Consider the following 13,265-nt stretch of genomic DNA (forward strand, 5'->3'; position numbering starts at 1 on the left):
TCTTGTCAATTTCACAAATTGAAAATACAGACATACTGCAGCAAAAAGCAAGGCAGGAAGGGTAATACTAACGGCATCATGTTCTCAGAGAGCCAGACCGGAGAGCCACACATGGTTATTCATGCTGCAATATCACAGAGAACGGTAACAAATAAAAATAAACAAATAAATAAAATTAAATTCCTGAAAAAGGAAAACCCTCACAAGAGAAATACTGTCTCTTTAAGATTACGTACATGTCCAGAAACCCAGTGCAAAGCATGGTGAGGTGCTCGAAACCGCTCGGCCTGCTACACTTTAAACAACAGATTAGTCCCAGAGCTCGGATAAATAAGGATGAAAGCTTGGGAAAAAGGTGGAGCAGCTGTTCCAGTAGTGAAAAAGCTTCTTAGGAATGTATCTGGTTATGAACTGGGCTCTGTTATCAGGAGGAGCCTCACTGTTTCACTGCAGCTCCTTGGACTCTTTGTTTGAAACCATCATCTAACTCTGTCAGTGCAGAGGGGCCAGTTTCATTTCCACCACTGTCCAGAAACTCAAATAAGGCAATGGGGATGTTTATGTTTGTGATTTCTTCTGATCATTGATTCGTTGGGTGGAATGATATGAGATACATGTTGTTTGAGTGATGATTAACTGATAAAGTTTAGAAACAACTGCTGTCGATGCAAAAAGTTGAATGCGTGAGTAAAAAACAAAAAAGTGTCCATGTCGTTGGGTGAATACTTTGTCGACTCTCTCTCAACCCCCAGAAAAGGGTTCAATAAAAGGTTAAAAAATACAAAACTATGTTATTTGAGCTGCCGACAACGGCTACATGCCACCTCGGATTACATCACAAATGCAATGTTTCTGTGAAACATGAGCCATGGCATGGAATGTGATACGCTCGATGAATACATGATGAGCACTGGAGAGGGAAGGAGAGGGAACGCTGGCATGAACATTTCCTGATTAGAACCGAAACTGGGTTGATTTCCTTTTAATCAAACTGTGTGTACGTATGCGTGTGGGTCCTTCGCCTGTCATGGACGTGAGGTAGGGGGAGAAAAAGCCGACACGCTATTCTTGAAACATCTCATAATTAAGAGGGCAATTTGATCCAAATAACACTGCATGGTAGGTCTGAAATACTGCAGAGTAATACAAAAGCTGATGTACATAAAGACGCAAAAAACATGCACTCGCATTCAAATAACTGGCCCAAAGATTGTTTTGCATCCAGCTCTGATGCACTTAACATCTCGGCTGCCTCTGTGGCACAGTGCTATATATATATATATATATATATATATATATATATAAAAATATCTTGTTTCCTGTTTCTTATTTAAAGGAGCTGTGTTTAACATTCTGAACATTAACATAGCATCAAACAACTATTTGCTATGTAAAGACATAGTGAAGTAATGTCTACCTGAGCAGAGGATGAAGTCGCTCTCCCTCTGTGTAGTGCTGTAAGCTATGAGCTCAGGGGTTAGGGTTGTGTACGCTGTGTACAGGTTGATGCTCCCAATCTCCGATCTTGCACATTTAAGGAAACATTCTATGGAATCTATTTTCAGCTCATCAATAAACAAGACGATTGTCACGTAACAATCTCCTGTACTCGTCTGCATTCAATTCAACCACTCGGTTAGCGTTGCACGACACGTCAACAACACACTCGTAAAGTTCGGCCTGCGGAGACAAAAGGTACACTGAAGGGAAGCACGTCTGCTGCTGCAGCGTGGACACAACACATCGGGGAGCTTATCCGAGTCACACAGACCTCGTCTCTGAACTATGACTGCAAACACATCAGAACGAGGCGTCCATGTGGGCCAGGAACTTTCTGTCATTACAACAATAATATATGCATGGAGGGACTGGAGGGAGGAGAAAGGAATATGGAAATAAAAAGAAAGGGGGAACTAAGGATTCACGTACATAAATAAATAAATAAATAATAAATAAATAAGATTAGATGAATGATGAAATGTAGAATGAAAGATACGATGCATCTAATCTGATATGTTATTCATGTAGTGTTACGTCTGTCTTCAGTATTTGAGCATATTCAATTCAATTAGGACGTCATTACTTGCCCTTTGACCCCTGTTTGGTGCTCACAAATGGGCACTGAGGAGAAGAGGCCACTACTGGCCTTGGAATTAATACTGTGTGTGAGACTGGATGGGGCCTCACCAGAGCAATCGCACTAGTTCCTCACCTGTAGCGGGGGGCTGGTGGGCCGAGAGGCCGGGCAAATCCAGAGAGCTGTCCGACATCACATGTTTCAGGTCTCCGCCCATATCCGAGAGCTTCATGTCCAGCTGCACTGAGAGTGCGTCTTCGGAGTCGTCCTTTCCTACGCTGCTGCCCCCGATGGACGGGAGGTCGAGGGACTTGACGGAGGCGGAGTCCTCTTTGGCCTGTTTGAAAGCGGCCACTTTGTCCACCAGAGTCTTTTCCGAAGCCCCGAGCGCCGTGCAGAACTTTGAGGACTGAAAGTCGGCGAAGTCGTCGGTGTCACTCTTGAGCGAAGAGAAGGAGCCACCGCCGCTCTCCTTAGCATCGTCGTAGGCCAGGCCTCCCTCCAGAGACAGCTGTTTGAATACGTCGTATTTGTCTGAGCCCTGCTGAGGTCGCTGCTGAGTGGAGGTCTCCCCTTGGACACCGACGCTGCTGCTCTCGCCTTTAGGCTCCCCGCCGGAGCTGCCAAACGCCATGAAATCTGCAAAGTCGTCCTGTGGCGCTGCCACAGCTCCCCCCGCTGCGGAAGCCTGAGCAGCGTCAGAGGATGAGCCAAAGAGGGTAAAATCCCCAAAATCATCTGCACCTCCCCCTGGAGGTTTGGCTCCACCTGGTAAGAGCACTAGAGGGGGGGGCACAGACACTGAGGGGAACGTGCTGGGTTTTGTCTCTGTGGGGGCAGGAACAGAGGGAGCTATAGAAGAGAAAAGGTCCAGGTCGGCCATGTTGAGAGGATTTTTGGGCTGAGAAAGAGACACTGCTGGTTGTTGCTGCTGCTGCTGCTGTGGTAGATGTTGAAGAGACTGAGAGGTTGGGAAAGCAGAGGGGAAGGAAGGTTGAAAGATCTTGGCCTGGTCTGAAGGGTCTAATGGAGAGATGCTGTCTGCGGTTTTAAAGTCTGTGAAGCCATCATCAGCGCTGACGGACTTGAAATCGGCAAATCCTTCCCCTGCGAATTAAAAGACAACAATTTAAGATCATTACAAAATATTTATCGTGGCAGAGAGTCATCATCGAACACTTACAGCTGCAGCCGCCATGATTCTGTTATATTATAATCCTACAAGAAAGGAAGCGGGTAGTTGTTAGTTATGGCTCTGAGGCGATCACGGTAAACGATCACGGTAAACTTCCAGTCCTCCGATCAACAGCACACATCACTGCACAAAAAAAAGCTACGTCATCGAGAGACATCCGCACTACCATGCAATGAGCTGCTCACCCTGGAACAGAACATGATGAAGAAATTCTGCAGAAGAAATGTCCATCTTAACAAGTAATATCGTCTCCTTATGTCTGATAATCTCTCAACTTTCTCCCAGTGGAGTAATAGAGGTCAACTTGCTGCCAGTGCCAGTTTTTTAACAAGTGCAAATTAAATACAGGGACGCACCGAAATAACTTTTTCAGTCCTGATACTGATATCGTTACCTGGGCTTTGGGTATTAGTGTGTATTTTCATACGTTTTGCAACAAAATCTTATTATTCCCTTAATTTCCCTGCTAACCCTGAGGGCTGGCTAATACCTGGAACAATCATTACCATCCCATAAGGTTCTCATGCAATGGAAATGTTGTTCACAGCTCACAGTAAATAGAACAGACGGGAGATGTTTCTAGTCCACTCAGCTCATTGAACCCTTTGGATCAACTACGAGACATGTCATCGTCTCCACTAGTCCAATATCTTCACAAACAAACGAGAGAGGCCATGTGTACTGCCGGCCGCAGCCTGAAGAAGCGAGTTGAACAGCGAATAAGTGAAGCTCACTTACATGCGTCAGTAAATTCAGAGGGGCAGTGGAACCGTCTTCTAGCAGCTTGTCTGTTAGAGTCGCCACAGATTTTGGTCGCAAAACGCATGACGATATAAATTAATGGTACTAATCATTTTACTCTTCTCCAAATGAGCATTGTATAAGCGGTATAATCCCCTTCAAGGTGTCCATAATCAGGAATTAATGGACTTTGCAGAGACAACGCTGGCATTAGCTCTTACTTAATGGATACCCTGCAGTCTATCACAATCCAGTAATTACTCAAACCGTGGTGCAATAAGCTGCATGCTTCTTTGGATCATTCTTTCATGTTTAAGGCAATATCAGGCTTTGTAAAACAAAATGTAACAAATAAATGCATAGATGTAAATTTACTGAATTGTGATTTAAAACTCAAATAATACATCGTATTAGCAACTTGGTAAGAAATCTTCATAATTAACAGGAACTACAATTTGAGTGTAAATCTCTTACAGCAACAAATTGGTCAAAAGTTATACAGGAATTAAAATTGCAGTATATAATGTGTATAGTATACAAACATAGAATTGAATTGAACAGATACCCCGATATCGGCATCGGTGCATCCCGAATTAAAGTTGCACTAGTCACAGTTGGCTGTTTTTTGGTATTCTAGCAAGTTATGCAACCTTTGAGACCGAGATGTCAAAATGGTTTGGAGAAGATAGATTTGACTTTAAAATCTAGGAAACCACCATTAGTACATTTTACTCCTATTAGATACATTGCAAAGGTTTTAGGCAGTTGCGACTGCCTGAACTTGGGTAGCAATACAATTGTAGGTTGTTTTACTATTTGGTTGACAAAATAGTAAAAATGTAATTGAAACTAAAAATTGCTTGTTAAGATGGGTCTTGTTTGCAATGACAAAGCTCAATATATGCTATAAAAAGAGCAGCAGAAACATTCTTGGAACAGAATCTTTTCGTCTCAAATCTTTTGAAACAAGCCGCTGGTGTAAAAACCTCAAAGAGAAAGAGTCAGAATGCATTCTTGAGTTTCAGGGGTTGTTAATCCGCTGCTGTATAATATATGCATCTATGGAAACAGAGAATCTGTTCACACCGCTGGTGTGTGGTGGAAAAGAGATAACTAATGGGCTCATTAAGGAGATGGAGCCCGACAATGCCAAGGAAAGGTCACCGCAAAGCATGACTTACTGGAGTTGTAAGAGCAGTCCCCATCGGAAACTGTTCTAATGAAACAGGGATGGGGGAAACACACCGGCATCAACACTAAAGACGTGCAAAACAACACATAGTGTAAAGAATGGCATTAAAATATGGCATTGTAGCGCCCTAACAACTTTACCCAAGTCACGATACAATGTTTTATTAGGAGGGGTTTCACACTAGCGACCATATCTGAGCCCAACAGGTCCTCTTTTTCATGTGGCAAAAAGGCCAAAGGATTTATTCTCAAGAATACACAGAAATGTATTTTTAAAAAACTGATTGATTTGCTAATGTGTGTGTTTTAGAAACAGGAGACTTGAATGTGTGGCCGAGTTTCTTACCGACTGGTTTCTTGTCAGCAGGTTGCTCGAGCTGCCTGAATACACTGTATTTGTCCCCAACACCTGGATCAGAACAAATAAAGAAGAATGGTAAAGTATGAACAGAAAATACAACACATTTAACAGGTAGGCAGGTGTTGCCTTAATGCAGTCTGCTAACGCAACCGGTACTCTACGTTTGTTCAAGGACCACTGAGATTCTAAGAAGTTAAAACGATTTCCATAAAACTGAAGGTGGCCTGATTGGAAATAATGTCCAAGACTGAAATTGCAGTACGTAACGTTCAGGGATCAATATTATTTCAGAAGTAGTAAAACGCTATATGGAGGTGGATAGGAAAGGATAATATATTAGAATCTGAGGAATAGTGGTCGCGCTATTCCTCAGCTGTGTCACGGTGAAATGTGTGGAAACCCATGTGAGAGATGAGACATTCTCTGTGTTGTGAAGCTGGTATCACATCTGAAGATCATATTTCTTTCCCTTCCCTAATCTACTCTACTCTATCTTTTCTTCCCAGATTCCCCCGACTGGAGCATTTCACGGAGAGCAGACAGTGACTCGTAACATACAGTGTGAGCTATAGAAAGGTACCTGAGGCAGTGGGTGTAGGCTCTGCCGGCTGCTCCACAGACAGCTGCTTGAAAACAGCGTACTTATCAGAGGCCGTGACGGAGGCGGACGAAGAACCGGACACTGGAGTCAGCATGGCAGACGCACTGCAGGGACACAATAGTTACAGTCAGACATCAGGACGAGTGAGGTTCGATAGAACAGTTTAATCCCCAATAAGCTGATTAAACCCTTGCCGCCGGCTGTAAAGTGTGGTGACTTATTCTATGTAGAACTAACCATTATGGTGGCGATGATGAACGCTGAGGGCAATTTTATCTGTAACTGTGCTTTATTCATGCAAACACTGAAAAAGACTAAGTCACACATAACAAGAGTGCCACCTTCATAATTGTGAGTGTCGGTGAGTTTTAATTGGAGTTTGTCCAATTATCACTGCAGTCTGTCTGCATATTGTAAGAAATGTATTTTTGACTAATTAAACATCTGTGCTGTGTTTTTTTGAAACAATGCTCGTCTAACTTGGGCTCAGCTTACTGGGCCTCTCTGAAGTTCTGTTGCTGCCAACTGACATGCAGCCCAATACAAATCAGATCTGTTGCAGTATTTACCATTGTGCTTCATGTTTTCAGTTGTTTTTACCTCATCTTGTTTACTACTTGTACCTAGTCTCAAACATTTTCACCTCCAGTAAGTAAATAAGCGTATTTATATGTCAACTCATTCCTTTCAGCAAATGTTTCAGTATATTTTTATGTTATGTCATTGTTTTACTAATTGTCTGTGTGCTTTTATTTGTGCTTACTGTAGGAGACTGCAGATGAAAATGTGTGCCCGTGTCACTAACTCTGTGACATTTGCATGATGGACTCAAGTGCTCATGTTAATTAATGTGCATTGTCCCTTCCATAATGAAAATAAACATAAATGTATTTGTCTATATGATGACTATTCGTGTTATGTTCTGATGCCTCTGTGAGATACAAAAGACAACACTGTACATGTGTATAAACCTTGCTTTGCATTGAAAGTGTAGCTGATTGGATCACGCATCACTGGCAACACATGTGACAGCAAGCTATGTCTGCCGTTAAACCAACACGAGCTTTTCAGCTTCTCATTAATTAGACAACATCAGACTGTGGGGAATTCTTCTTACATTGCTGAAACAGTCAGAAGTGTATGTTTTCAGGGGAGAAACAGGAGGAATTATAAAACGCCTTAAGCTCTGCTCTCCCTTTGTCTTTTAACGGATAATTGCTTTTCGGCTTCCTGTCTGTGAAAAGACGGTCTCTCAAAACGAGCTTGGAAAGTGATACAAAGAAATGAGCCAATCTGCTGTCCATTGAAATTAACTCATTAAGAGATGACCCAAACTCATTGCTATTCTAGGGAGGTTATTACAAGATGATAAGACACAGTGTCTGACTCTATGGTTTCCAAGATAAACGACTGAAGACACAAATATTATATGCAGAATAGCTCAGCTATAAATAACCAACGGGGGCTAAATATTAGACCCTCATCACTACAGACACCGACATCTTTGCTTTAGAAAAGTAGAACTGGTGAGGTGTAAGAAATAACGAGGAACGCTGAAGAAATTGATTTCTTGTAATGTAAACTCAGCATTAGGATCATACAACTTTGACCAAGACATTGCTAATTAAGTGAGCTAGAATGAAATACCTTTTTTGGTGCTGCGATGGGAGGGTGGTGGGGAAACCTCCACCTGAATCCCCCTGGAACTCAGTGAAGGACTGGTCTCCCGCTCCTGCCTTTGGAGCCTCCTGGAAATCCTGGAAGTCATCGTCATCGGCTTTGGGCCCCTGAGCCGACAACGCGTTAGTGAGTAAGATGTGAATTATGATCAACTGATGGATAATGCAGACCTGAAGGCACGGTGTTGTTACCTGTGCAGGAGGGAAACTGGCTATGAAGTTAGTGTTTGTGGGCGCTTGAGCCTGCGTTGCGGTAGTCATGCCCATAACTGGTGGTGCTGATGTGGGCATGGCCATGGAAACAGGGGGCTTGGTCATCATGGGCTGCTGGTGCTGCGGCATGACGGAGGCCATGGCCATAGCCAGGGCCGGCAGGTTGGGCACAGGTGGAGAAGGGAACTGACTCAGAATTTCCACACTCATTGCTGGGAGGCCACTCTGAAACAAAGGAAACAGATTTTTAGGGAACTGACTAAGGAAGCTACTGTGGAAACCCTCACGAAACATTTGTTTGCACTTTATTGTGCTTGTATTTTAAAGCTCCTGATGATTTACATCACCAATGTTCTTAATGCTTGCATGGAAGCGGTGGCATGCAGTGTTTCGTGAGCTCCCTGCGGAGTGGTGGTTACAGGCCCAGGCTAAGGATGATAAGAAGCCTCCTGCCAAACACGGCTGATGGGGACTGATGGAGCCGTATACACGGCACCACGAGCCCTGGGCTGATTCACAGCGCTGCCTCTTTCTACCCATTTCTAGCTAAGCCCGTCTGACTACAGTGTGGACTTGATGGCGAGCCTCTATGGGAGCCATGGATGACGATTAGTGAAGTCGTTCTAAGGTGATCATTTGTCGCGACTCCAGCGTTTACCTGCGCCACACCAATTAGTGCAAGTACAGTGTAGAGCTCCTCCTTGGTCAGCATGCCAGGTGTTGTGCGGTTGGCCGACGCCCAGATTTGCCCCAGTGCTTCCCTGGGAAGTCCTGATGACATTAGTATTGGGTAGAGATTGGCTGTGTCTATCCCTGCCGGAGTCATGGTGAATTCAAGAACCTTCTTGAACATTTCTAAGGAAAGACAAACAGAAAGGACAATATTCATACATGCTAGAAATGGAGTTAAATTCTCTCAAATCTCAATCGCTATGGAGATTTATAGAGTTTAATTTCTTTATACAAAATACAGCATCAAACTGGACATATTCATGTGTAAATGTTTACCTGGGATGAGGCTGTCATTGTAAAGCCAGGCTGGCAGCATGGGTGGAATGTGCTCTTGTTGTGGGTACACACCAACACCTGCTGTCACAAGCACGCATACATACACACACACACACACACACACACACACACACACACACACACACACAGTTAGTTGTTGTAGCAAATAACTTGCCCAGGCATACGATTTGCCAAGCCTCGAAAAAATTATACATCTGATGTCTGGAAGACTCTGTGCATATTGTCATGCTCTCATGCACTGAATCACTAGAGTCTGGCCCCGTCAGACATGAGACATTTATGGCTTCAAGATGGGCGGACAGAGGAGACTGCCTTGTAAAAAAAACAGAAGAAGCTGGAAATCTAATTTAACTGCCGTCATTGACCTAAATAAACTATATATTTTTTTAAACTACGGCAAATTTTCAAGACATCTTATTGAGTCTACAAGGCGTGTGTTTACTCAGGCAGCCGCTTTGCACATAATACTCCCATCAGCGGGCAATGAAATTAATCTTATTACAAATCTCACAGGTCTCCATGATTAGCCTCTGTATTTCCCTTGATGGCATGGAAGACACAGACACAGACAAACCAATAAAAAAAAAAGCACAAAGGAGTAGCTAAGTGGCATGCACAATCAGCCTCGAATTATGTTCGGGCATCAGTGGCACCTGCCGATCCATGCGCGTCCCTGTTAAACCATAGCAGTCAGCATGCGCCAGAGATGGTTTCTCTGAGAAGGTGTTACATAGCGAAGGGGAACAAACAGCAGCTTATTGAGTCACCTCAGGACCACGACAGACACGGTCCATTCCCACAACGTGTGCAGAGAGCGGCAGCATGAGAAGCCCCTCTCAACAAGATGTGGTCTGAGGTGACAGAGGTATGAAGCGGGCAAATATAAGAGCAGAGATTTGGCTTAGGAGCAGTGTGTAAAGACACCGGGGAGGATACCTCAAAGACACCGCCACTCCATTTGATCGAAGAGACGAAGGAAATTAAGAGCAGAATTTTATTTCAGAGGCTACACTAGTACGATGACCAGCCCAGAATCTGGTATGAACCAGTTATGACCCCAAAGGTACAGAGTTGTTTGTTAGAAAGAGTAGAAATATTTCCCCAGGAAAGAAAGAAAGAGAAGTACTGCCTTGATTGTGTGCAGCAAAGCAAGGGAGAGAAGAAGAAGCTATGAAGACTAATAAACAGGCACGTCTCTCACCGCTGTCACTACCGGTTTGAGGAGACGAGTCAACGGCTGATGGGGGGGCGCCGGGTGCCGACCCCGGGACCTCAGGTAGCTTTTCTGCAATGAAGACCGAACTCAAGTCCTGAGGGGCCACAGCCCAATCCCTCGCTTTAGTGCTGGAGTGAAACTGGGTTGAAACTTTAGTTCCAGGACCCATTTTAGCCAAACTCGGCTTGGATTTAAAGCTAACCTGTGCCGTCCTACCAGCAGAAAAATCGCATGAGGAGAATAGCTTCTCTTCCAGGGACGGGCCTAGAGGGGTGAATGAGGAACAGAGCTCTTGATAACACACACCGACTATACAAAGCAGTTGAAGTTGTATTTACTTCAGTAATATACAGCGTATTAATCCTGTATTTCTACTGTGTACATTTTGTTTCAGAACTAACTAACCATGTCAAATATATTATCCAACCTGCAATCGATTCTACATTATCGAAAAAAATAAATAAAAAAATCCTAAAATATATTGAAAAAGGTCTCTGTCGTCAGAGGTAAGCGATGCAAGCCTGAGGACATTGAAACTGTTTATTCCAGATGCTCAAACAACTAGGTCAGAACAGTCTGAGGACTCAACGGAGGGCTGGTGTTGCATCTCTCCGTCCTGTCATTCATAGTCTAGAGACTGAGAGCTGTCACGGAGCAGCTGCTCATACGAGAGATTAGACGGCGGATGACACACGAGTGTGACAGTCTTCTATCAAACCACAAACCGATTCGGTATCAGTGATGGATTCTGCTACTATATGGTTAAAACTCTCACTTTCTAAGGACGAAGCAAGGTGAGTTTCTTATTGATGCTGCATCCTTGTTTGCCTATAGTTTGTAGTGTCTGGTAGCTTCGAGGGTTTAGGTAATACAGCCAGGCTAGCTGCTGGGCTAGCTGCATGCTCTCACACTGTAACACAGGCCAAGGCCAACGAAAAAAAACCAGACGTGCCAGTAAAAATATTCAGCATCGGCAATAAAAGCACTATAATAAAAAATCATCCAGATTCATTTAAAATGTATATGGTTGAGTATAAACTATGAGGATGGGCAGGGAGGTGTCAACAAAGCAAAAAGACAGTTACCTTGACATGTAGATTGGGAGCTGTTGTTGACAGCAGAGTGTTGGGTGACAGTGGAAATGGACACAGAGGCAGGAAGGGACTGAGGGAGGGAAGAGGAAGAGGAGGACAGTCCTGCCTTCAGGGAAGGGGAGGAAGGTTGGACTTGGTCGGAGGGAGGGAACGCATTTAGGGGACCCTGAACAAAGTCACTAAACTCGTCATCGTCCGGGGAGAAACCTGTCACGGTGGACGAGGGCTGGACGAGGGCCTGAGAGGAGAGGCCGGAGGCGGAGGAAGTGGAGGAGGACGGAGGGAAGGAGGAGGGGGCGTCTACAGGCCCGTGAAAGTCACTAAAGTCGTCATTGTCTTCGGACAAAGCTGGGGGGAGGGAGCGAGTGGGGACAGAAGGATGTGGTGGCGATGAGTCTGCAAAAATGAAGAAATAATGATGATGGCACAACACATGACACACACTGCAATGGAGAATGAATTCCAGGAGTGAGATAAAGACTGTATTGTGCAAGACCAGAAATTGTAGAACTGCAAATTCAACCAAAATCTTGCATTTAATTAAATATTCAGATTGAATAAAATGCTTTTAGGGTTGGGAACGTTGGCTGGAATATTGCTTCAGGCCATGTTTGTTAAAATAATGTTTTAATGACAATAGACTGACAGCTGTACAGATGTGAGAGACTGAAACAATAATGTGATAAAAGAAATGTGATCTGTCTGCCTCCAGCTGAGCAGTCATCATGCTGACCTGCCTCTAATCCAGCTGTTATTCTCAGACGGAGATCTGCTGATGGAGAGGAACAAAAGGAACAAAACTCTCAGAGATTACAGATGAAATCATCGGGGTGAAGGTACCTGGCTTCTTGGTCTGCGATGACGGATTCGGGTACATCTTAGCGTCTCTGCTGAAGCCATCCAGGTTGCCTTTGATTGCCTCCAAGGCATCATCGCGGCTCTTCTCAGCCGTCTGAGTACGCAGTAATACAGGATCAAGAGCCCAGAAGGTTGCAAAGATCAGCAGTCGACATGCCATAAGAAAAGCAAAACGAGCACTCACCTTGGGTTTGACACTGCTGAGCAGCCTCAGCTTCTGTTTCTGCTCCTCAAACTGTCTTCTTTTCCGGTCCTCTTCCAGCATCTTCTGCTGCTGCTCCAGGCGTTTTCTAAAGGCCACGAAGAGGAGACATTATATGGAGACATAATATCCTTCATTGGGTTGGTAAAAGAAGACCTATGGTGTCCACATACCGCCTGTATGTGGACAGGGAGCACTTATCTGTATCATCAGCATATTTTAAAAGTCGACTGAATTACTGCCTCTCGGTTGTATGCTTTGGCATACATAATGTAGTGTGTTAGTTACTCAGCTGGCTATGCAGATGTGAGCATTCATGCTTACAAACAAACAAGAAGCATGATATTATTGTAAAGACGTCTTACTGGTGCTCCTCGGCCATTTGTTTCTGCATGTCCGCAGTGTACTGGGGTCCAGCAGGTCTCATACTCATATACTGTGGCTGACCCAAGAACTGCATCCCAGGGGTCTGCATACCAAGAGCCATCCCACCCTGAGAGATGCAAAAAACATAACACAGACAGCAGCTCAGACATGCTATTAGCATTCGTCACACTCTTGCACATGACATTAGATGCTCACACTGAGAGAAAGCATTGCAATTCAGAATGACAGTAAGATAAGCTCTAGGCCCAGGCCTCCATGTGAAATGAAATCAGTTAAATCTACACAGCAGGGTTTCAGTATGCATTCGTGAATGAAAGCAAACATCAGCAAGTTCGTTAAAAACACTACAAATGCAGACGACAAATCTCTAATCAAACATTAGGAGGACAACTTTCTCCTTAGACAACAAACAAATAGACAA

At 44.1% G+C, this 13,265-nt stretch overlaps 1 protein-coding gene across 7 annotated transcripts in view; it reads right to left on the bottom strand.

Moving 5' to 3' along the window:
• synrg (synergin, gamma) overlaps positions 1 to 13,265 on the bottom strand; it is a 31,830-nt gene that overhangs the window by 13,795 nt on the left and 4,770 nt on the right. For 2 of the 7 annotated variants that reach the window (XM_031873461.1, XM_031873465.1), the window contains exons 4-15: positions 12,823 to 12,950; positions 12,440 to 12,545; positions 12,238 to 12,349; positions 11,389 to 11,793; positions 10,289 to 10,567; positions 9,067 to 9,147; positions 8,717 to 8,913; positions 8,038 to 8,283; positions 7,814 to 7,953; positions 6,146 to 6,270; positions 5,551 to 5,613; positions 2,213 to 3,184 (exon numbers count right to left, since the gene is read on the bottom strand). In XM_031873461.1, the coding sequence (XP_031729321.1) occupies positions 2,213 to 3,184; positions 5,551 to 5,613; positions 6,146 to 6,270; positions 7,814 to 7,953; positions 8,038 to 8,283; positions 8,717 to 8,913; positions 9,067 to 9,147; positions 10,289 to 10,567; positions 11,389 to 11,793; positions 12,238 to 12,349; positions 12,440 to 12,545; positions 12,823 to 12,950 (2,854 nt within the window). The remainder of the gene's footprint in view (positions 1 to 2,212; positions 3,185 to 5,550; positions 5,614 to 6,145; positions 6,271 to 7,813; positions 7,954 to 8,037; positions 8,284 to 8,716; positions 8,914 to 9,066; positions 9,148 to 10,288; positions 10,568 to 11,388; positions 11,794 to 12,237; positions 12,350 to 12,439; positions 12,546 to 12,822; positions 12,951 to 13,265) is intronic. The other 5 variants (XM_031873462.1, XM_031873466.1, XM_031873467.1 and 2 more) reach the window with 5 other exon arrangements.

Source organism: Anarrhichthys ocellatus, unplaced genomic scaffold (assembly GCF_004355925.1).
Source record: "Anarrhichthys ocellatus isolate YVR2014 unplaced genomic scaffold, GSC_Weel_1.0 scaffold72, whole genome shotgun sequence".
In the NCBI taxonomy this organism is placed as follows: Eukaryota; Metazoa; Chordata; class Actinopteri; order Perciformes; family Anarhichadidae; genus Anarrhichthys; species Anarrhichthys ocellatus.